Genomic DNA, 24,911 nt, shown 5'->3' on the forward strand with positions numbered 1-24,911 from the left:
CAGAAATGCTCTTTTCCCCAGTTAGGTCTTGGCACACATGAGGTACAGTTGGGGTCTTCCCAGCCAAACAAAGCAAGCAGGCCAGGTCTCATCACTGCAGAGCCTTCTCTGCCCACTGAAATGCTCTTCTCATCTCTTCTGTGTGGTCAGTGGAATCAAAGTGATCTGCTCTGGGCCAGGATCTTGTGTGGGATCAGAAGACTTAAAGAGTATTATGGAGCAGCACCCCACGCCATGTTGGACCAGTTGTGCTCACAAGAATCAGCCTGGATGATTTGCAAATGCTGACAGATAAACAGACAGCCTGGGTTTGGGGTGACAGCTCTGCCTTACGTGGGGGAGGCAGGTCAGAGGCCTGGCCCACCTCAGGCAAAAAGTGAAAGTCAAGGAGAGAATAAAAAACAAAACAAAGCAAAAGGAGAAAACATCAGATCATTTTAAAATTAATTGATGAATCCAAGTCACCAATTTTCAAAATCACATCCCCAAGAGTATTGTTTCCTGCAGGTTTTCCCAGGAAAGAGAAAGATCATTCTGAAGTTTTGTTCAGGCTGCCAGCTCCCCTGTGCTTTCCCAGAGCACCATCCAAAGGTGTGACTGTCACAGGGATGCTGTGTGGCCATGGTCCCCCTGGCAGCACTGTTTGCTCAGCTGCCCTGTGGCACCTGGAGCTGTTCCACCCCTGCCAGTGGCGTTTGGTCAGCAGCAGCTGCTCATTGCACAGCCACAGGGACGTCACTGTCCCAGGGGTGTCCAGCAGCCCTGTGGGGAGGTGTTGCAATGTCCCTGGAAATGGAGAGCGAGGGGTGAAAATCCCCACATCCTGTTCCAAATCCCCTGAACCAGCCAGGACTCTGTTCTCTGGGGTTTGCATGCTGTTTGTCTTGGGTGATGAGGTCAGGTGCCTTTGCAGGTTCGAGTGGCCCATCTGTGCCTCCAGCTCAATGCACAGTGACTGCATCAGCCCCTGAGGCCATCAGAGTGTGGGAGCTGATCCTGCAGCAGCAAAGGCTCAGTGGGGCACAGATCCTGCCATCCCTGAGCCAGCAGTGGCTGTCCCTGAGCTTTGGACTCCACTCTGCAGCAAACATGCCTTGATTAGCTGCTCTGGAGAAGGCCTTTGTGTTTATTCTGGGTGCTTTCTCTTCTTCCCATCAGTGATTTGGTGGAGTCCAGCCTTTTGTGGCTCTCCAGAGCCTGATCATCTGGGACTGGTCAGGGGACAATGACAGAACTGTCTTCTTTTTCAGCCCTTCCCACAAAAAAGCAACGTGCTTGAAACATTTTTTTTTTTTCCATTTGCTTACTTCAGTGCATTGTGTCCTTCTGCTACAGCTTGTCTTTATTGTGTCATTTTGAAGCACCTGCTCATTCACATTTTTCTGTAACATGGATTGCTTTATGAGAGCTACTGAATTTGGCATATTTTAATTAAGATCTGGGGGTGCAAAGGAAATGTGCCTACCCTTGCAAGATTTAGAGCAACAGCTGGACAGAAAAAGTTTTGCTTCCAGCAGGAAAACAAAAGTAGCAAATAATAATTAACAATAATTATTGCCCTGCCCTGATATGGGGCAAAATGTCGAAGTTCCTCAATTTTCAGCAATAAGAAAAACATCATAAAAATGAGTCATGCAAACTATTTTGGTTTGTGCTTTTTGAGATGCTTTATTTGACTGATCATCTTACTGCATTTTTGTTACCATGTAAATATCTCACTGCAATTCATCCTGAACCCAAGAGCAGAATTTTGCAGATGTTTTCAAAATGGGGTTATTAAAAAAAGAAAAGGTCTTAAGGTCAAAATTAAAAGAATGGGATATTTTCCAGCAATAACAGAAAACAGCATCTGGACAGAAAAATCCCTGACCAGTTTTATCAATGGCATTTGCAAGAAATTTTCAGAGGCAGCAATTAGACACTGAGAGATGGAGTTAAGCAAGGGCAGTTTTGGGAGTATCCACTCAGGCCAGAGAGGGGACAAGGTGCTGTCTGCAAGGGGTTGGTGCAGCCTTGGCCTTCCCCAGGACCATTCCTACAGACAGAGCCCTGTCCCCTTCCCTTGGGAGGGACCCATTGTGCCTCTGTGAGTGCACCACAAACTCCCACGGTGATATTGGAGGGAAGCCCACCAGCTGTGAAGTCCCTGCAAGAGGTTTCCAAAGAAGGAGGGCCTTGGTTTTGCTGGGCCAGCCAGCCAGAGCCTCTTGAGTCAAATGTGCAGGAAGAAGGAGGCCATGATCACTCCCAGCTCACAGCTCTCAGCTGCAGGGAGCCTTAACTTTCAGGTGTATTCCTCACTGCAGAAGAGCTGCCCTCACCACAGGTAGCAGATTTTAATGCAGAAGGGATGATCTCTACTGCTCTTCCTGTCCAGACTGGGAGAACCATGTGCCAAGCATGCTGGAAATTTCTTTCCTTGAAGTCATATCTGGGGCCACAGTCATAAATAATAAATCATCTTCAGCAGCCTGGAAGTTAGAGACAGATTTAAAAAAACCAAAAGCACTGCATGCTCTCAAAGGTCTTCTGGTCACTGCTTCTGCCTGCAGCCTTGCTTATGAGGAGCCAGAACCCAGGTATGCAGGGCTGGCACATTGTCTTGACAGCTTGTACACAAGCTTGAGAGGTGACAGAAGGTGCTCTTGTTCAGGGGGGCATTTTTCCTGTCACTTCTTCCAGTGCTGAATCACTGAGTAACTCAAGATGAAAACCCTGGCTGTCCTAGACACAAGGAAGGCAGTTGTCTGCTGCCTTCTGTCTTGAGAGCTCTTCTCCCCACCCACGCCTGGCTGACTGCAGAGATCTGAAGATGGGCTGTATGGTAGCTGTCATGGCATCAAAGCCTCTTTGACACCTTTTTGTTTTGCTTTTTTTTCCCACTTCTTACCAATTTCTTTCTCTGGGCTTTTATTTCCTTCCACCAGTTTTCCCATAATTTTCAGTCTTTCCTGCAGCCTCAGTCACACTGGAGTTCCACCCTTGGCTGACCTCTTGCAGGTGTGCACCTGAGGTAATTTTAGCTCCTTTCTGACAAAACACCCCCTTTTTGGGGTGGGTGGGACAATTGCTTCATTCAGCAGCACCCTTGAGGCCCTTTGGTGTGCTCACAACATCCAGGAAATGTCAGATCCCAGAGAGATGGGAAGCACCTTGCAAGCTAAACTGGATTCCCTTGAAGACTCTGTGAATAAGTTCCTGACTCTGTCAGAGGTGATGAGTAAACTTCAAAAAAAAGGATTGGGAAGACACCTTCTCTTTTGGATTCCTTGCTCAAAGCCATCTCTGGAGGGTTTCTCCAGTCCTGGGGCGGTTTTTGTGAGTCTGTGCCACCCAGTGCCTCAGGTTTGTGCTTTTTGATTGACAGTGGGGCATTTCCTTCACTTCCCAGCACCAGCTTCCTCTGCTCCATTGCAGAGAAGGCCAACAGGCCTCATGTCTGATGGTGACCCCTTGGGCTGAGCTTTTCTTGGTATTTCTGGTTCATCTCCATTTCCTGTGCCCCAAGATGAACGTCCAAGAATGAGAAAAAAGCACCAATTTTTCAAAGATATTTGCCTGACTAGGGAGTTCACTTCTCAGATTCAGAAGTGACTTGGATACTGAGAAACTGAAGGGTAAGACTGGAGAGCTCAGTGCAGCCTCGTGCAGAGCCATGCCCTAAAGTTCTCCATGAGCAGTTTGGGGTGCACAAATAGCCCAGCACACTCCCCCTTAGAGGTGTGAGCAGGTCCCAAAAACCCAGATGCTGACCCACATTTGGCCATGGGCAGTGAGGGTGCAGCAGGTTTTTTTGCACAGCTCAGGCCTACCCAAACTGCAGTGAAATCCAGCAAGAAATCAAGTGCCAAAGCCAGGTCAGTGGATGCCCATGATGAAGTACAACTACTAAAAATCAAGGGTTTCTACATGGAGCCTGGACCTGGACCTGGGCCTGGACCTGGACCTGGACCTGGACCATACCCCACCAGATGCACAGGCTGGGAGCAGTTCCCTGATGCTGCTGTGGCTGCTCCAACCTTCTGCTGTCCTCCTGGCCAGGAGCTGAGCCACAGACATCAGATTTGGCCTCTGATTCATCTGTGTTTTATGAGGTGTCTTTCAGTCCCTTCCTTGCTGACCACTTGCAGATCACTGAGATTTTGTGGGTGGCATCTGAGAGTGAGGAAAGTCTGACATGTGTCACGTGCAGAGCCTGCAGCTCTGCTCACAAAAAGTTGAAAAACAGATGTTAAAATGCTATAAAGCCCTCTTAAGCTCAGAGGAAAGAGAGGTGTGCTAAGAAGGGAGAGAGTTGCAGGACAGGGAGGGGAGAGCTGGGACTTGAAGAAAATTCGGGATCCTGTGCAGGACTATCCAAGGAATATCCAGAAGATGTGAAGTGAGGGAGGGAGACAAGTGCCTGGGGGAGAAGTGTTTGACCACGCCAGGCTGGGCTCCCATGGCTCCCCAGGCTCACCTGCAGCTGCAGAGGGTGCAGTGCTGCTCACCCTGGGTGGTTCTGCAGCTCCCCAAACCTGGCTCAGCTCTGGGGAGCTGCTCATGGGCTGGTGCCAGTGCCCTGCAGGGCACCTTCCCTGCCACCTGGGCATCCTGTGAGTGTGTAGCTGGTGCCCATGGGCTGGCACACCTCGGCCCATCGGGTGACCCAGTCCAGGACAGAGCCTGAGAGAGCCTCTCACACCATGTGAGACCCCTTCAGCTCAGCTCAGCTTTCTTCTCTGTCCCTTCCTCTCTGTTAACACAGAGACTCTGCACGTGCTTTCTCTCTAACCACCCTGAGAACACCCCTGGTACTTCTGGGGTCACCATGGGGTGATGCTTTCCACACCCAACGCTCGCTGTCGCCTCAGCAGCTGCTCTCTGCTTTTGGTGCCTCTTGCCAGTCTGCAGAGCAGCTCCACAGAGTCTCTGAGAGTAGCATCCAGCCCATCTCAGTCTTCCTGCCAGCTGGTGCTTGTAGCAGGTGAGAAGGAAGGAGGCAGGCAGAGCAGGACAGAGCAGGAGGGGTTTGGCTGCCTGCTTGAAGACCCAGGCCTAAACCAGAGCTGGAGCACTGATGTTGCAGGTGCCTGGTGAAAGCAAAGAGTAAATACGCATGTAAAGCCTTTATTTTTTCCATTCATCACAATGCACTTTTTATTTCTGACCTTAGCCTCAAGAACTGTGCCAGACATGTTCTGTGATTTCTCCCCTTTTCCCCTCCAGATGTCCAAATGGATTCTTCGGACAGAGATGTTTGGAGAAACTGCCTTTGCGATTGTACATGCCAGATCCTAAGCAAAGTATGTTTGAAGACAAAAAATGCACCACACTACTTAAACCCTCCCGGGCACAGCGGTGGATGTAGCGTGCTCTAGTCAGGGATGGCTCTTGGTGTCAGCTTTGGGTAGGGCTTAGGGCTGCAGGTAAGGGTCAAGGCTGCAAGCAGACAGAGAGGAGCCGTGGAAGGGATCAGAAGGGGCCTCACTTCAGCCTGTTTGGGTGTCATTTTGCTATCTTGTTTCTCTCTTTCTGGTTTTCTCTCTTCCGGTAGGTGTCCGATCGAATTCACAGGAGACCGGTGTCAGCATTTCGCAATGGTCAGCTTCTCCAGTATGTCTCTTTCTACTTCTCTCTCTCCTTGTCGTTGTAGCTCTGTGTCATGTCCTTAAAGCAGGTTCTTCTGTTCTCCAAGAGCCCTCTTCCTGTCTTGTGCACTCCCAGCTCTGCTTGGTCCTAAGAGGAGCTGTGACAGTGTCCAAGAGGAGAACTGGGGCTCGTTACCTCCCCGTTTGTTAGAATGGGCTCTGCTTTCATTTCTGATTGAGCTGAATGCTGCTTGCTCTTTTCAGGCAAAATGCAGGGTTTATGTGGTGGGTGTGCTGTGTGAGATGAGCCTGTGCTGTGTGTGGAGCTGGACCTGCCAGCATTGCTGTCCTGACATGGACTGTGCTGTGCAAGGCAGGATTTGGGTATTTTCCCTGTGCTGTGCAGGGCAAGATTTGGGCATTTTCCCCGTGCTGTGCAGGGCAAGATTTGGGTATTTTCCCCATGCTGTGCAGGGCAGGATTTGGGCATTATCCCTGTGCTGTGTAGGACAGGATTTGGGCATTTTCCCTGTGCCATGCAAGGCAAGATTTGGGCACTTCCTCTGTGCCATGCAAGGCAGGATTTGGGTATTTTCCCTGTGCTGTGCAAGGCAGGATTTGGGCATTTTCCCTGTGCCGTGCAAGGCAGGATTTGGGCACTTCCTCTGTGCCATGCAAGGCAGGATTTGGGCATTATCCCTGTGCTGTGCAGGGCAAGATTTGGGCATTTTTCCTGTGCCATGCAAGGCAGGATTTGGGCACTTCCTCTGTGCCATGCAAGACAGGATTTGGGCATTTTCCCTGTGCCATGCAAGGCAGGATTTGGGCATTATCCCTGTGCTGTGCAGGGCAAGATTTGGGCATTTTTCCTGTGCCATGCAAGGCAGGATTTGGGCATTTTCCCTGTGCTGTGTAGGACAGGATTTTGACATTTTCCCTGTGCTGTGCAGGGCAGGATTTGGGCATCTTCCCACCACTCCTGCAAGGTGGGTGAGAGTCTCCTTGAACCAAAGGAGGAACTCACAGCCAGAGTGTGACTGTAATGAAATCACTTTCCAGTCTGTGGCACAGAGGTCACACTGGTGGCTCCCACTGCCTCTGGGCTTCCCAGCCCCACTGCCATGCAGAATACAAGATAAACCTTCCAAATGGGCATCAAACTATGTCCCTCCTGGTCACAGAGCTGTTCCTGTCTCTCCTAGGTGGTTGGACAGCCTTGCATATGGGACTGAGCCTAAGTACAGTGACTGTGGGTGTAAATACCATAAAGCCTTTGCCCTTAGTGCTTCCCAGTTTCTAGTTTCCAGTTCCTACAGTCTCACCTATAGACATAACTGGCTCATGGTGGTCGAGGTGGATGATTTTTGTGGGTCCCGATTGAGTCAGTGTCCCAGCATCAGTGGGATCCTGGTCGGGGTAAGGGCTGCCCTGGAAGGAGATGCAGTTACAGTGCAGGAAACCTGTGACCCTCCCTGTGACCTTCTGTGAGTGTCCCTGAGACCCATCCTGCCTCCATGCTGGCTGACTGGACCCACCACAAATGGTGGGTTTAAAGAGAGGCTTTTTTAAAAAGAGCCAAAAAGAGGCTTTAATTAGTGGTAACCAGAGGAGAAATGCCTCTTCAGGATGGCTCCTTGATTGCCAGAATGCTTCTCCCACTGCTCCAAGTCTAATTCCTGCTGTCCTCATCCTGGACTGGAATTGCAGGAGCCTCATTAGCACGTGCTAATAGCTGGCAAGTGCTGGAATTAGACTCCCTTGCATGGAGCATACAGACAAGATGCAAATGGACTTTGTGGGACCCTTGGGACAGCTCAATGTTTTTACATTGCCTTTTGTTCCAAATTGGCTTCCGAAGCTGAAACCTCCATTGATTTATCCTCCCAGACTCCAACATCCAAGCAAGCTCTTTTTAAAATGACAGCCCAAAATGTTCTATTTTGATCTTTCACCTGGTGCTAAAGGGTTTCCTTCCCTCTTGGAAGCCCTGGAAGGGTGTCAGGGCTGCAGCCAGCAGTGGGATGCTCACCCCATGGAGCTGATTTGTAGCACGTTCCATGAGGTGGTGTCCAATGGGCTTAAACATTATTGCTGCCATGCTGCAAAACCAAAACAGGGGTGGAAATGAGTTTTATGTCAGGAAAATGCCTTTTGAGAGCATTAATGGCAGGAGTAAACAGCATGTGTTTTTTTTTCCCCAGCTTGCAGAATCCAGCTTTTTATGGGACTGAGATTTGTTTTAATTTTATTCACGTGTTAGAGGAACAATGTCAGCTTTAAAACTGACACATGTACATTTCCTTACCTCAAGTTTGCTTTAAACCACAGCATAGTAAGGTAAAAACAGCTCAACAATCCAGGCTACCTGTCTGAACTTGGATAAAATTCACATAAGAAGATGATTCATACATGTTTATAGCTGTTTTCACTTTCAGGTCACAGTTGGGTAATATAGATAGCAGCAGCACTGAAGAAAATCTTGCACTGAACTTTCTCTTTTTCTGAGTAGGAAAAGCATTTCACTCAAGTGTGGACCCTGCAAATGCTTACCTTCTCCTTTGATCAATAATTAGGGCACAGCAGAAGTTGCTGATTTTCCATAATTCACTCAATGCTTCATCCCATATGGGTTCTGACAGGTCAAAAGCTGAAACAGATTAAATGAGGTTCAGGCATTTCCACTGGAAATAAAATAGCTCTGTCCTGATTCATGTTTTGAGAACACTGCCAGCATTTGACAGATACTTAAATAAGGACACCTATATTGGTGGTGTTTTAAATGCATTTGGGGTATTTCAGGTTTTCAGGCCTAGATTGGATCCTCCTGATTCTTTAATATGAATATTAGATAAGACAATGACTTTTATTAGGTATATCCCAGGGCTGAGTGAGAGTCTCTGCAGAGTGAGCTAAATTGAAGATGCTGTTCTGGAAAGCTATGGCAGATATTTTGCTGAATTTGGGCCACAGATGGAGATGGTGCAGCATCCCAGCATCCTGCCAGATGTTGTGTGTCCTCCTTTTGGGAGCAGCTTCCTACCTCTCTGTTTAAACCCTTATTCACATTTTGCTCAGGTGAAATTCCCCATGTTCTCCAGGAGCTCAGGCTGTCTTTGTCTCTTTGACAGGTTGCTCTGAAGGTTTATTTTTCTCTGATTGCCCAAAACACCTGCTAGACCACATTAAGCTGAAAATTAGGTGTATTTAGGTAGGTTTTCTCTCATGTGAGAGTTGAGAGTGTTGAGATGTGATGTTTCTTTATGTTGCTGTTGCAACCATATGAGCAGGTGCCTACTGCCAGCACTTCTGGATATAGACACCACTGCTTGAAAATAAAGAGAAAATGTTAAAGATGTTTTTTGCTCACACTGTTGCTATTTTCTACCAGACTGGTGCACAGAAACTCACCAGGAATTGTATTAGTGGGGTAGCTCAGAGAACCCCCAGTCTGTCCCAACTCTGTTCACACATAAGGCTGATGGATCAAGGTTAGGAGATCATTTTGTTTGGAAAACCTTATAAAGGGACATTAAAGCAACATTTAAATCAGTTGAAATTTAAACTGTAGGGAATTAATGGCAGTGAACAGAGGGGACAGTGATTGTCTGCAGTGGCTCTATGAAGCTGAGGAATGCCCTGGCAGATGAGAACAGAGAGAGTCATTTCCATGGCTGATGAGTCATTAAATCCTCTTGCTAAAAGGTTTTTCACATCAAGGTCCCTATGAATCTGTGTCTCCATAGACAAACTCGTGGGGGCAGCTGTCAGGTGGCCCCTGTGGCACAGAGCACAGGGACTCTGTCCCTGCTTTGGTGAGAATGGAGCACCTCAGACTCTTTCTCCACAGCCAGAATGAATCCACAGCAGTGACACCCATGGGCCATTGAGCCTCTGCAGCCAGATTTTCCTCTCTGCTGGCACACCTGGCTGAAGGATGCACAATGTCCAAAAGGGTCAGGAATTCTCCCTGAGAGCTTCTGCTGGGTGCTGGAGCTGCCTGCTGGGTGCAGCTCCACAGGCACAGCTAGGGCTTGCAGCTTTCCCAGAAGACAGAACCTTGTCCAAAATCATCCTTCCTTCTAAGAAACTCTTTTTTCAAAGTTGTGCTGGCATCTGTGTTTCACAGCTGCCTGTTCTACATCAGATCAAGATTTACCTCTATCTTCTCTCTTCTACAAGCAACTTTTCAGGTCTTTGTTAAATCCCCCTGGAGGTTTACTAATAACCTGCCAGGCTTTGGGCTGGCTGGTGGCAAAGGCTTTGTAAAACATGTTGGCAGCTCTTTCAGTCCTGGTGCAGCTGAGATCCTGAAAGTTAAACGTGGTCAGCAGGAACATTTCTGTTTCCTAAGTCTGCACATTTGGATACTTTCCACTCGTGATTTATGGAACAGTTTAGAAAATTGGGATAAAGTTTTATATTTATGCTTCCCTCTTGCTTGTGGAAACTGAAACTTCATCTTAACTTTGCTGTTTATTCATCTCCACAAATAATCATCACCAATCTGGAGGACAAATGTCATACCATTCATCTTGGTTAGTGAAACATTTTCATTTTCTACTTTGTGATCCAATTAAAATTGCAAGCTGTAGCCTGCCTGTAAACACCCTCAAACAGAGCTGACATTCATATGCAATGTCATCTAGCAGATTCTCCATTTTTACCCCATATTTAATTCTTGGTTTCTTTACAAATTGAATTCTAATTCTCAGTTGGAGCCTTATTCCTGGTCTGCTTGGAAACACAGATCAGGATTTCCAGCAGGTGTCCCTTGGGGGAGCAGCTTTGTCCTCAGCTGTCTGAGCTGGCTGCAGTGCTGCTGGCCCAGCCATTGTGGAGCAGTGTGGCTTCACTGGGTGAGAGGCTTCTTGTTTTTCTGGAGGATGGTTCCTCTCCCCAGCACTCACCTGGCAGCTGGGAGTGACCCTGGTGGCCTCTGGAGCCTGGCTCCTCGTGCTCAGGTGAGCTGTCCTGGTGAGCAGAGGGATAAATCTACCACTTCAAGCTCTTCTGGGAAGGTCTGGATCTGAGTTTTAGCTTCTCTGTTCACCTCACTTATTCAGCAGTGGTTTCCTACCTGCTTCTGACTGCAATACAAAAATGATAAATGGAAGATTATTTCTTTATTTGACCTAAATTTCTGCTTCCTCCTCCACCTCTCACTCATCTGACCCCCAAACCAATATTTAGCAGCATTTTCAATTCCACAGACATTCTGCAGCCTCCATTCAGTGGCAGGGTAACTGCTGGCCCCTGAATCACAGGGTGATGGCTGTGCTTTGGTGTGGCTGGGTAATTACAGGGTGTTTGTGGTTCAGCATGGCAGGGTGATGCCTCTCCCCAGGACACAGCACAGGTTCCCCTTGGGATCTCCTAAAGTTGATTGCATGCTCATCCACAGCAGATTTGAACACTCTGTTGTTCTGTGTTTGGACCCTTGATGCCAACCAAATTTGTTTGATTGCTGCAGTGCTGGAGAAGGTGAATGGCTGTGGAGTTTGTGGAACATTTCCAGAATTCCTGTTCCTGGAGATCCCACATGACCCAGCTCCTGACACAGCACAGTGTCCTCTGTCCCCATTGTGTCCTCCTATCTTGCATTGCTCCCTCTATGCCCTGGGAAAAACCTGAATCAGAGACCTGCAAGTGCTGCTCTTGTCAATACAATTGATTAGCAACAAAGTTATCACCAGTTTATTATCCTGCTAGTCCTCAGATGTCAGTTCTCCACTTTGTTTCCTGCCTTGGAGCATGCTCTGTGTCCCAGAGAGTGCATTTTGAGGGAATAATATGCAGTAACTAAACATCTTATCGATGTGCTTGGGCAATCTGAAGACCAAGTCAGCACAGCCACAGCTTTCACAGCTGTTTGCTAAGGCTTTAATCCTTTTTAATCATCCTATAAATCTACAGTTCAGTGAGAGTCATCTTGCTTGAGGTGTTGCTCCTACAGGAATACTTTACATTAAATGTTTTTGTCTGTTCATCTTTTAAAATAACTACAATACATCATAGTCACAGAGTCACTGCAGATGAAGTAAATGCAGGACTTTGTCTTTTGTCTGATGCTGAGAAAAAACATTTTCAGAAAGATTCAGGAGGCACATTTGGAATGAGATTTTCCAGAAAAACCCCTCCTGTGCCCAGTTCAGGGAGCCACAGGAGTTCAGGGTGCTCAGCTTGCCCTGACCAGGGAGGATGTGTGCAGTGCAGACAGGAGGAGGATGATGATGATGGAGGTTATGAGAAAAATGCTTTGCCCATTTCCTCAGCCTGCAGCTGCCATCTCAGGGCTGTCTCACCCCAGTTTATTTGAGTGGTGGCCCTTGGATAAATTGCTTCCAATGGAGCTTGTCCTGTTGAAGCTGGAGAGGACAACAAGAAACATGGAGAGGTTTAGAGGGCTTGGAGTGACAGAACAAGGGGGAATGGCTTCAAACTGACAGAGAGCAGGTTTAGATTGGATATTAGCAAGGAATTCTTCCCTGTGATGGTAATGAGACACTGGCACAGGTTTCCCAGCCAGCTGGCTGTCTCTGCTCCCTGAGCCTGGGGAGCCAAAGGAAACAGCAGCTCTGACATGAGAGAGGCTCAAGCTCCTCAGGTCCTGCCCACCACCTCTGCTCTCACAGGAGTTTCTGAGTTTGCAAAAAATCATGAAAATGTTTTGAATTGCATCCATTTGCAGCTGCAGATGTTGCAAAACACCCTGGAACAGGGAGGAATGTCTGTGTGCAGATGGACCAACAGGTTAGATTTATGGAGGAAACTTGAGGTATCTCTACCTGCATCTGTCAGTGTCAGGGGACACAGGTGTGTGCAATGGTAGGAAGGCTTAGGAACAGGTCAGGGCTGGGTGTGGTAGCCAGGTGGTTTAGGATGAATATATTCTGTCCAGTTCTCTGCTGCCCACCACATTATGTCCGTGTCACTGCCACAAAATGTACAAAAGTGCACAAAATGACTGTGAGATGCTCTTTTACACAAATGTTATATGTGAAGCAGAGAGCAGCCAGGTTTTGTGCCCTTTAAATTATACAAAACCTTAAAGAACCCCAACTTCCCTCTACAAAAGCCTCCCCAAACATCAGCATTGGTTTGAAGAGAAGAACCTGCTTTAGAACACGTGTTTACATGTCCTGTAACAATTAGTGCTAATTTCCCCCCACCCCTGCCCCCCACCTAAATTTTGAACAGCCCTGCAAAAGAAAGCCAATATTTCTGTGCAGCAAAAAGCAGTTCCTATGGAAAAGATAGTAAATAAATCTGGACATCTCCAAGCTGCAAATAATCTTGTGTGTATGGTGATTGGGAGCAGCAGAGCTCACTTTTGTGTGTGGTGGTAAGTATGGAGAACTTTCATGTTTATGTAAGAAAAGCTGTTCTTTAGGTGCTGTCTGGAAAATGACAGGAATTGAGGAAAATGGGAAATGACTAAAATTCAGGATACCTGTTTTGCACTGTTGGTTCATTGGGCAGACTCCTGTGCTTAGCACTGTCTCTGCAAGGTGAGCTGCAATCTTACTTGTGCTGAATATGAATCTGAAAGCACGTGCTCCCATCTGGGCTTTGTGCAGCACACTAAAACAATGCAGAGCCACGGCAGGAGTGCAGTTTGGAAGATCTGAGGGGAGCTTTCAGTGCCATTTGCACTTTTGGACGCTGCCTTGCCCGGGCACCTCGCAGCGCCCGTGGCTGGCAGGGCAGGGGCACGGGGGGTTTGTGCTGCCAGGGCTGCTGTGCCCTGGGCTGGGGTCAGGGGGGCACAGCACAGTCCTGGCCAGCCCCAGGACCCTCCCAGCCCCGTGCCCAGCTCCTCTCTGCAGCACAGCCCCGGGCACTGCAGGCGTGGGGGACCAGCCAGGGCAGATCTGCCCTGAGGAAAGGGAATGAATGGTTTTCACCAGGCTCATGCAGTCTCTATGTGTTTTGACCTGTCAGGAGTTGTTTCAGAACAAGTGTACCTTTCCTATTTTTTTTTCTTTTTTTTTTTTTTTTTTTTCCCTGCCTAAACAGTGAATTCCATATCAGGTACTAACAAACATGGCTCATCTCGAAAGAATTCATAATTAACTGAAAGAATTCATAATTAACTTCCACTGCAATTTGTTTGGGTCTTTCTTTGCATAACATGTGAGTTGTGGTGGGGGTTTGAAATGCTCTGAAGCATACAGTGTCTCTGTGTGAGTGCTGCTGAGCCTACCAAAGCTAACCTGCTGTAACTGCACAGTGTGTGTGTTTGTATTTTAGAGTTCTCTGACAGACCTGTTTTTCTTTTTCTCTTTCTCTTCCTTGTCTTCTTTCTGCATTGGCAGAGCATCTTGGATTTGAATTAAAGGGTATGGAACAACCATTCATTTATTAATCAGAAGCCATTAAGAGCTTCCAACATTATATTTATGGCTTTAATGGGATGATTAAAAAATCAGCTGTTCTGTTCTCTTCCCTGGCACGAAGATAGATGTTTGGATTGAAAAAAAAAAAAAAAAAACCAAAAACCAAACAAAACAACAACCAAAACCAAAACAAAGCAAATCACAAATTCTAAATGCAAACCTATGAAATTGCAGGTGTATTTTTAGCAGCACTTTTTTCTTTGTTCCAAGCAGCAGCGTGGTGTGTGTGGCATGACTGGGATGTTACAATTGCCATACATCTCCATTCAACATGCTTTTGTGTATTTAACTGAAAAGCTGGGGTCTTGTGTCCATCCAAAAAGTTGCCAGTGGCTACTGCTTGGGGACAGGCAGGAATTCCAGGAATGGGAAGAGAAGTTCTAGAAATATCAGGGCTGTTATAGAAGTTGCCATCCCAGTCACACTAACCTCCACCAGATCCTGCAAAGGGTCAGGATGAGCTTTGCCATTCCTCATCTCCAAATTTAGCAGCTCCTTTTGGTTCTTGAGCAGGATAAAATTGGGCCAAGAAAGATGACAAGAGACAAGTTAGTCTAGAAAAGTATCCCAGGGAAGTCAGTAAGTGCCCATGAGAGTGGAGGGTGTAATGCTGAGCACCCCAGTGGCAAGCTTGGGAAAACACTGCAGTGAGTTAAATGCTTTTAAAAATATCCCCTTTGGGCATTTACCTGCTCCTGCCCAGTTACTCATAATCATATTATTTTCTTTCCATTCTCCTCAGTCTGCCTTTAGATATATATCAAGTTATCCCTTGAATAAGCACTTGGGAAATCAAATCCTTGAGGCAAGTTTTCCCTGGAGGGTGGAAGGCAAGAGCAGGGAGGGCTGGTCAGGAGGGAGCAGAGGGGTTGGGCAGCCTGGGATGCTGCAAGGGCATTGGAACAAGATGAGTTTTAAGGTCCCTTCCAACCCAAACCATTCAAGGATTCTGTGATGATTCTATGATTGATCACTTAAACTAAAAGCATCGGCCTGGCAGTGTCAACCAGAGCAGATCTTCACACAAAGATGCTTCAATTCCCTTTGCTAGAGGTATGAGGACACCAGTCTTCCAGTTGTGGATCCTAAATTGCCTTGTGAGGTCCCTGAGGTGGAGGGACATTGACTAGCTGAGTCTGGAGAAATGTATCTCCTCCAGTTTTGGCATGCCTGATCCCCCAGGACTGGTGTGCATCCCCCTGGAGCAGAAAAGGTGGGAATTTTATAGTCAGGGAGCTTCAGAGAAAGTGGTGCTGCTAATGCCAATACACTTGGACAAACCTTCAAATTGAGGATTTTTGACATCCCTTTTTTGTTGACCTTTTGTCCTGTTCCCCATCCATTCTCCATGTCCCCACAGAAGCACACCCATCCCGTCTGCAGCGTCTCTCCTCTGCCATTTGTCTGTCACTGCCATGCCCTGCTGTGACACCATGGCTGCCCCGTGGCTCTGTTGGCATTGTGTGGCCCCACATGGTTTGTTCTCAGTGTCTGCTGCTGTTCAAGTGATGGTGCTGCTGCTGAAGATGTGTTTGTAGAGCACAGAGACACGAATGGACCTGCTCTGGGATCTTACCTGCTCAAATACAAACCTGCAGCGTGCACTCTCTCATTTCCTTTCTGTTGCTGTTGAGGTGGTTTTGCCCCAAGTGATTAGTGGAAATGGTCCTTCCATTTGTCCTGTCTCTGATTAAAACTGGAGGGTTTTCTTTCCATTTTGCCTGTGTGCTATTTGAAAAGTGCCTAAAAATTGGAGGATTATGTTCTGCAAATGAGCTATTCAAAAAATTAAAAACATATAAAGCTTTGCTCAGCCTCATCTGAGGTGTTGCTTGGGCCACTCCCCCCTTCTGTTGAAGAGGGAGAAATTTCTCAGTACCATTTCTCTGGTCACACAATGTGAAGATACTGTTATTGAGCATCAGCTTTAATGAGATGTTGGGAGCCAAGCTAAATTACTATCAGCAGATCATTCAATTTTTAGTTTGCAGCAGTGATGCACAGCCTCACACTTCACTGCTTCGTGTAGCAGAGCTGTCAGCTCGAGGCAGAGAGGCCAAATCTGCATTTCTGATGAGCTGAAACATTCCCCTGCAATTCAGGTGAAGGTTCAGGCCAGTCAGACATGCCAGAGTCAGGGTGCCATGCTGACATGACCACCAGAACCAAGGCTGGGATTTGAGCCTTGGCCAAAGAATTTTGTCCTGTTATAGGTAAAAAACCCCAGCCAAATAAACAAACAAAACCCCCCAAACAACGAAATAAAAGCAAACAAACCCCCCCACCCCCATAGTTTTAATGTCTTTGCTCTTTCTTCCTCCTCCATGATTCAAAGGGAATGATTTCTGCTTAGGGGCTAAAGTCTTTGTAGCAAAAAGCATTGCTATTGAAGGATTTTTGTTGAAAACTGACCACTCTTGTAGCCTTTTTTATTTTTCTTTTTATTGGTTAAAGTAGTTTTTGCTGAGAAGTAGCAAAATTCTTGCCCAGTGCCATCCATAACCAGGATGTGATCCCAAATATTTTTCCTAATTTGTATAAAATCTCTGAAACTCCTGTCTGAAGGAGGGAGCTGTACAACTGTAATCCAGGTCCAAAGGATGTGCAAGAGCAAGAAATTGTGTCTGCCATGGTTGCTGATGCTGGGTAAAGCACCCATACCAAAGAAACATGTCCTTGAAGAAGGAGTTTCACCCCAGGGTGGGCTCTTCCCCCATTCCAGCTCCACCTGGTTCCTTGTAGGGGAAAAAAGCCCCTCAGGAAAGCTTTGTTTATTACATTTTGCATCTTCATGCCAGGGTTGGTTTTTTTGCCAGTCCTTGTCTACCAAACCTTTGTCCATTTCCATTTTGAGAGTTAAAAAGAGGTAACCATTTTTCCTAGCACCAATTTTGTTTTCTCCAAAAATGTTTTTTTCAGCCTAGAATGGCAAGGTGAAATTGTTCTAAATATCCAGTTGTCTGGAATATTTCATTCCCACTCACTTTTTTTTGCTAAAGTCTAGTCCCAGGGATTTCTGGGACCAGACCTGTTTCTCTTCTGGTTTTGTATTTGAGTGTTTGGTGGCACAGGGGGTGGAACATGGTCTGTTCAAGGTATTTTGAGCAGTGTGGGGAAGCACACTGAGCACATCAACCATGGCATGACTTTTATTGCTAATCTAAATGGGAAAGAAAAAAAACCCCAATGAATATTAAAGGCACAAACCCCAATAAATTTAACATTACCAGATAGTGTGGGGACATGAGGACTTTGTTCACAGCTGCTGAGCTGAAACCCTCATGGCAGCTCTGCACTGAATCCTTCTCTCAGTCATCCAGCTGGAGAACCCAAATTGCCTCTGCTGCTCTTGGCAGGGGTTGCTGGATGTCACATCAGCTCTGGTGTAGCCATGAAGGAGGAGGTGCCCTGGCCATGGTGTTGCTGCCTGGGTGCAGTGCAAACGAGACCTGAGCATCTCCTGGGAGCTTTGGTGGATGGGAATGAATCACTCCCTTCCAGCCTGGTCTGGGTTTTGTGGCTGGCTCTTCTGGTTTGACAGGCAGCCTGTGACACTTGGTGGTGTTTGAGGGGCAGCAGCAAGCTGCTTACATTTTGTGTGTGCCTCTGAGCTGCCTGATGCAATGGTGTCAATCTCCTCCTAGGGTTCCATTGAGAATCCATGACTGGTTCCTCTATTTTAATCACTCCACTCCCTTTTCTTTGCCTGACACACTATCACTTTTCCATCCTCATGCTGCTTTTTGACTGTTCCAGGATGTCCCTTTCAGCACCTGCATGCTTTGGGGCCTGTTGCTCCAGGGCATGCAGCTGCTGGAGGCAGAGGCATCCTGAGCCTGGGGTCAGGGATCACAGGGCTCCTGTGTGTGCTCCTGGGCAGTGGGGCATGCTCCAGGGCCAGCTGGTCAAGGCACCAGAGAGGGGGGATCTGCTGGAAGGGAGAGGAGAGTCGTGGGGCTTTGTGAGATTGGCCACTGTGGGAAAGGAAGGGAAGGTGAGAAGTGTGAGTGCAGAAGGGGTGAGCTACCAAATGAGAGAGGGCAAAGGCACAGGGAGACAAAAAGGGTCTTTGGAGGGGTGAGGAAGGTTGGGCCAGCTGGGCTCAGGGCTGGGGCAGCCATTAGGCAGGCAGGGGATTGGTAGGAGGATTGGTAGGAGATCTGCCCGAGCCCTGTCCTCTGTTTCACCCCCATGCAGTGCTGGTTCCCCTGCAGCCAGAAGCAGCCCAGGTGCTGGAGCCCATCAGTAACTGGTTCCTTTCTCTCCATTTGCAGAAGCAGAGGAGCTCTACCAGAAGAGGGTTTTAACCATCACGGGAATCTGTGTTGCCTTGCTTGTGGTGGGCATCGTCTGTGTGGTAGCTTACTGTAAAACCAAGTGAGTATGGGGGGCTCACAGGCAAGAACTGCCTACAGGTTAGTGAGTGCCACTGTTCATGCTCCACACGTCCACGCTTTTCACCCAAATGCTAATTTTAGGAGATGTTGTGCTGTGGTACTCCCAGGAAGGTCTCATGCAGGAGGCCAGGGAAGCTTCCTACCAGACTGTGTCTGAATAGGATTTTTTCCTGGCACCATTTGCTTGTCCCCTGGAACACCATTTTGCCCAGCCAGGTGATGCTGTGTTACAGGGAAAAGCTGGCCCCCAAGCCAGCAGCTCAGCTTCTGCCAGCAGAAGCACACTGGGCTGTTGTGCAGGAGCTGTGGGCTCAGCTATGTACATTTCAGGGACTTCCAGAGCAATCCTAATGGAACAGGAGACCTGGGAACCTCTTTTATGGTCAGCCTTCCCTGCCTGGACTGCACTTTTCTCCCTACTCAGCCTGCACCTCAGTTCAGAGTGCCCCTGCAGTCAGTGGGTCTTGTGGAGCAGATGCCTCACCCTGGGCAGGCTTTGCCACTTTGTCCTTCATGCAAGACGGGTCAAGTGCTTTGTCACCAAGGCTGAGCCAGGACTCACTTCCCCTTCTCCTTCTCCCCACTCTTCTCCTCCACTGCCAGCAGGCTCTGCTACATTGTGCTGGGCCTTACCTTGGAAAGGGGACCCTGGACCCAGCTTCCCAAATTGTCCATGAGAAGAAAAGTTGACCTTTTGTTTGGAAAAGCAGTAGGAGGTGTTAAGTGTTGAATGCCTTGTTTCGTGTTGTTTGCAACTTTCTGCAAATACCATTGGAACATTCACTGTTGAGGACTTGCCTTCTCTTTCATCCCTGGGGGCACAGAGCCCCATGAGAGAAGGGCTCCTAATAGATTTTTTCTGTTCTAAAGGAAACAAAGAAAGCAAATGCATAACCACTTGCGGCAGAACATGTGTCCTGCTCATCAAAACCGGAGCCTTGCGAACGGGCCAAGCCATCCACGTTTGGATCCTGAGGAAATCCAAATGGCTGATGTAAGAGCCTTTGCCTCCATCTCCCTGCATGCTCCTGAGGGGATGTTTTCTGCCAGGGGTTTGACGTGGATGTGTATCCTTACACACCTGTGTGCTTGTGTGTGAGGAGCAAAGCCCAAACAAACTTGAGCAAAAGGAAAGATTCTGCATAGAAACATTTCCAAAACCAACATCTGAAGGGGAATGTGATTTTGCTTTGAAGTACAGGATGAGGTTCAGGCATTTGGGATAGGCTTGTTTTGATTAATCAAGTGTGACCCTGATTCCCACTAGGAGAGATGTTCCCAATGTTTCCTGTTTATTACTCTATCCTGTCAAGTCCCACTTGGTGGGATGACAAATGGGATCAGCATGGCTGTGGCTGGAGTCTCTGTGGTGAAACACATCATGGTGATGTGGTCAGCTGTCCATCAGCCCACCTGCCCATGCCAGGGGTTCTGTCCTGGTGGGATGCCACTGTCACACCAATGAGAACAATCTAAGTCTCTCTAGGACACGATCCAGAGGGCAGTTCAGCCACTCTTGTGACTTTGGTTGTACAAGATTCCCATCAAACCCCGCGAACTCAAGGGCCATCAATGGGCTGAAGTGCCTTGCTGGACCAAGGCCTTGAAAGGGGTCAGAAAAAGGGAAGGGGGAGGCAGAGCCAAACAAGAAGTAGTTAGAAATTAATCCAATGAATCAGCTGCAAGCTCTGTTGGGTCAGCCTTAGGATATTAACATTTAGCTAGGTTGGATCCCAACCATGAAGGAAGGGGAAAGGGAATTCTAAGAACCACAGCCCCTGGCCCCACAGTACTGACTCTCTCAGAGAGCTTAGTGCCCCTGTGAGAAGCAGGGCTGGTTGTCAGATGAAGGATATCTCAGCATAAATACTTGGATCACATCTGGAGTTTCTGTAGGACTCACATCTCTGACTGATTTCACGTTGTTCTCTTTTTGCTGGTACTCGGTCGGTTGTAACCAGCTGTGGGCAGAGATGTGTCTCTGCTCAGTAGCTACACATGGTACCACTGTCCTTTGGGGAATCCCTTGGCTCTCCAAACCCTTCTGCAATCCCTGTGCCACAGCCCTTTCCAAGTGTTCAAAGTGAGGGGACAGAAAAAAGGCTCCACCCTCCTTGTCCCTTCCTGTGGGTGCAGAGCTTCTGGGTTCACTCAGTCCTCACCTGATTTCACCAGAAATAATCAGGCCAGCTAAATTTTTCTTTGGCAGCATTCACAGACTGATGAATGGTGGCTGATCTGTGTGATTCTTATTTTGCAGTATATTTCTAAGAATGTTTCTGCCACTGAGCACGTGATCCGAAGGGAAACAGAGACAACCTTCTCGGGAAGTCATTCCTGCTCCCCGTCCCATCACTGCTCCACAGCCACTCCAACCTCCAGCCAGAGGTGATGTACTCCATTTTCTATGGACCTTTTCCTGCTATTTGCTGTAGGATGCTGTGAGATTCTAAGATTTTCCTTTCGCCTCCCTTTCTGTTTTCACTTGATGTCTGTCTCTGTAGTGGCATACAGGCCATGTCGACACTGCAGGACTCTGCAAGCACAGCTGGTTAGTGAGAGGTGTGGAAAAGTGTGTTCCTTGACCTGCAGGAGGGTGCCAGCAGGATCCTGCAGCACTGACATAGCTGGAAAACAGGAGGAAATGAGCCTGTGCATCCATGCTTTGCACAGACCCAAACAGGAGGATGTGTGTAGGAAAGGTCTTGCAGGTTGTGTCTGAAATACTTCATTAAGCACACAGGGTTATGTGTTTTATATTTAGAATGTATTTGCCTTGTGGGAGACAAACTACACAAAATATCACCAAATGTTTTGATTGCTTCCTCAGAGTCAAGGTCTGACTTGGAAGTCACAGGTTTTGACCAGAAAGAAAATGCTCCTGTGCGATTTATCAGCCTCCACCTCAGGTGGTGGCTCCTCTTTCACTGGAAGTCATTCTGAAGCTTTTTGGAAAACTTGGTTTAGCAGGAAAGTACCAATAGTGCTTTTTGACAATTTTTTGTTTTCATTTCGAAATAACCACTGGGGGAAGAACACCATGGCCTGGAACCTGAATCTTCTCAAGGCTTCTTAGAACATTTAAATTGCAGATGTCCCTCCCTCTTTTTGTGATTTCCAAAAAAGTCTTTCTTTCAAATGCTCTAAAGAAACTCCTGTGTTGTTTTGAGTTTGGATGTTCCAGTTCCTCCTCTTAGACAGCTCTTGTGCTTCTTCCAGTGGGTGACAGGGGTTTTCCTTGGAGATCTCTTGCCTTTGATAGGTGACTGGCTCATGTCCTTCATTAGCCTGATGGGGTTGTCTCCATTCATCTGGGAACGCAGGAATTCTTTCAGCTGAAGCTCACAGATGGCTCCAGGCAGGTTTCCTTAGGGCCCAGGCATTCCTCAGGGTTGAGCAAGTACTCTCAGTTACAAGGGGCAAGATCAACTTCAGATGCTGAACTTGGATTTTCAGGTGAATTCCTCCCCAGATTCCTCTGGCTTTACCTCCAGCAAGTAGAGAGGGAGCCAGGAATGACTTGATGGGCTGGGAATGATTCTTTTTCCAGGGAAATCCACTCCTCATGAGTCAGACAGTATGTTCTCTAGGATTTTTTGCATTCATGCTCTTCAGCCCAGCCCTGGCTAGGTGTGTACAAGCTTGATGCACAGAGGCTCCTGTGCCTGCAGAGCTGCACCTTGCTGGCCTTCTATGCTCACTTAAAAGGCCTGGGCCATCCCTGGGCACCTTCTGAAGACACAGAGGTGTGTCTGGAGGGCAGCATTAGCTCATGACAGCTGTAGGGAGGAACCTACCTTGGGTAGCCTCTGGTCCTGGCTACCTGCCACCTCATTTTCCTGAGTCAAGTGCAGCAAGCAGGTGCTTCTTGAAGTCATGCCAGAGGCAAACTACTGGCATAATCAGGCTCCATTTTACTCCATCAGTGCCTCTAATGAGGACGCTGTTTGAAGTTATAAATGAGCATGTGCCTGAAGCCATCAATAATTAACAAGTTCTTGGGAAATCTTAATGAGGGCTGCTCTCCTCTGTAAACCCCCACCCAAAATCCTCCACCCACGCAGCTCCATCTGCAGCTTGGGAGTTCAGAGAGGTTGCTCTCATGGATCGTGTGTTTCTGCCATGGTGGGGGTCAGCATGGTGGCCGTGGCATGGCCCCAGTGTGCAGGTGGCCCTGTGCATCCCCAGTGAGTCCTCGTGGGATGCTCTCTTTGCACCCAGGCTGGGGCTGGCAGGGCTGCAGCTGCTCAGCACATCATGGTCTTTGTCTAGCACCTTGAAAGTGTTTTCAGCACATCATGGTCTTTGTCTAACACCTTGACAGTGTTTTCCTGCCAAAATCTTTGGTAGACTTTACTAAGCTCATTTTGAGTGGCTTCTCCTGGCTCCTCTCTGGTAGCAATTCCAAAGGAGCTGTCACTTGGCAGTGCAGGTGGCACATTTGAAGGACCTTGGCTGACTTGCCTTGGCATAGCCAATATGTTATTATTCCACACCCAGAACACTTTGCAAGCACGAAGCAGAATTGTCCTGGCCTCCCTCCAGAGGCTGTCCCATCCTGCTCCCAGGCATGTATTCCTCTGTGGTGGGATAAATACCTGCTATTGCACTGGTTTACTTCCTTTGTCCTCTAATGGCATCTCCAAGAAGGAGAAAAGAATGGCAAATCAAAGGTAGGGTTGGGAATCTGGGCTTCCCTGGCCAGATGTGTCCTAATGAGAGAGAGAGAGAGAAGGGGGACTGTGGTGGTGTTCACAGGGGTCCCAGGAAGAGGGAAGAGACAAGGATCTGACTCTATGTTTTAGAAGGCTGATTTAATATTTTATGATATATATTATAATAAAACTATACTAAAAGAATAGAAGAAAGGATTTCATCAGAGGGCTTGAAAAGAAAGGGATAGAAAGGAATGATAACAAAAGCTTGTGTCTCTCAGAGAGTCTGAGCCAGCTGATTGTGATTGGCCATTAATTAGAAACAACCACATGAGCCCAATCCCAGATGCACCTGTTGCATCCCACGGCAGCAGATAACCATTGGTTACATTTTGTTCTCGAGGCTTCTCAGCTTCTCAGGAGAAAAAATCCCAAGGAAAGGATTTTTCATAAAAGATGTCTGTGACAGGGGACAGCAGTGCAGAGGTGCAGAGCTGAGCGTGAGCAGTGCCCGCGTCCTTGGAGAAGAGCTGGGTGGGGGTTCCTTGCTCACTGTCCACATGGGCTTTGCTCCGCAGACATGAAAGCCACACCTGGAGCTTGGAGCGAACTGAGAGCCTGACTTCAGATTCCCAGTCTGGGATAATGCTGTCCTCGGTGGGAACCAGCAAATGCAACAGCCCCGCGTGCGTGGAGGCGCGGGCGCGGCGCGGGGCCACCTTCTGCATGGAGGAGCAGCGGCGGCCCACGACGCAGTACCGCGACTCCGTGGACTCCCTGCGCGACTCGCCCCACAGCGAGAGGTCAGAGCCCACTGCTTGCTGCCCCCACAGCACGGCAGAGGCAAGCCATGCCTCTGTGCCAAGCCCAAAAACATTTGCCTTTGCCCGCCCTAGAGTGGCGGTGCCATGGTAGAACTGGGGAACTCCAGCTCTGGTCCTACCAGAGGAGGCCCAATTCCCTCTGGTCGGGCAGCAGCCAGCTCTGCACCCTGGTGGCAATGTAGGTTTGGAGCATAGGGATGATGGGTGTGGAATATGCCTGGCTGCAGTCAGCAACTGTAGAGAAAAACTGGCTGAGAAAACACCCTGGGCAGCTTGGTGGGCTGCCAAGCAGGGTCTGGCCCTCAAGTGCTTGGGGAAAAGGTGTCTGTCCTCAGCACTGTCCTGGATGGCCAGGTGAGAGGGTGCTGCACGTGGGCATAGCCTTGGGACAGGACTTGGTAGGTTCCAGCCTTCAAGGAACACAAGCTGCAGAGCTGAGACACCAACAGCAGCAGTAGCAGCTGTCCTCTTCCCAGTCTGGTTCCTCATGGAGCAGAAGCACATCTCCACCTTTGTTCCAGCCCTTTGTAGGTGGCCATGAGTGACTCCTGGTGGCCACATGGCCCCTCTTGGGCAGTTGCCCTCCAAGGAAGTGGAACTTATCCATGGGGCAGAGGAGAAAGGCAGCATCTCCTGCTCTCATTCCTGTCCCTGTCTATTCAGGTAGACTGACCCAGGTCCTATGGAGATCTCAAACATCACAAAACACATGAGTAAAAAGGCCTGGGTGAGTGAGTGAGTGAGTGAGAGAGCCTGGGCTGGTGGAAGTGGGCAGAGATACCACTGGGAATATCAAGAGGAAATAAGATCTGCTCCTTAGAAAGAGGTGGTGCTGAAAAAAGGGCTAGACCAGACCTGAGTGACCACACTGATGTTTTCACTAGATGAAACTGGTAGATGGCTTTTAGAGACATAAGATTTTTGCTAAGTCAGAGAAAGCAATGCCCAGGGTTTCCCCATCCGTGGCCTGAGCAGGAAGAGGGAATTCCAGGGACCTTCCTCAGAGACAAGCCTGGCAGCTCCAGAGGGAACAGAAAGCAGCTGTCAGGCAGATGAGAGGCAGTGAAGC

At 48.2% G+C, this 24,911-nt stretch overlaps 1 protein-coding gene across 4 annotated transcripts in view; it reads left to right on the plus strand.

Annotated features, from left to right (window-relative positions):
* Window positions 1-24,911, plus strand: part of NRG2 (neuregulin 2) — a 159,580-nt gene that overhangs the window by 131,415 nt on the left and 3,254 nt on the right. Inside the window, exons 5-10 of one of the 4 annotated variants that reach the window (XM_071443069.1) lie at window positions 5,537-5,595; window positions 13,886-13,909; window positions 18,241-18,343; window positions 19,234-19,357; window positions 20,624-20,751; window positions 23,597-23,821. In XM_071443069.1, coding sequence (XP_071299170.1) covers window positions 5,537-5,595; window positions 13,886-13,909; window positions 18,241-18,343; window positions 19,234-19,357; window positions 20,624-20,751; window positions 23,597-23,821 — 663 coding nt within the window. Of the gene's footprint in view, window positions 1-5,208; window positions 5,286-5,536; window positions 5,596-13,885; window positions 13,910-18,240; window positions 18,344-19,233; window positions 19,358-20,623; window positions 20,752-23,596; window positions 23,822-24,911 lie in introns of all 4 variants that reach the window. The other 3 variants (XM_071443071.1, XM_071443070.1, XM_071443068.1) reach the window with 3 other exon arrangements.

This window comes from Agelaius tricolor, unplaced genomic scaffold, assembly GCF_023055355.1.
Source record: "Agelaius tricolor isolate 1412-34295 unplaced genomic scaffold, bAgeTri1.0.p SCAF_18, whole genome shotgun sequence".
Taxonomy (NCBI): domain Eukaryota; kingdom Metazoa; phylum Chordata; class Aves; order Passeriformes; family Icteridae; genus Agelaius; species Agelaius tricolor.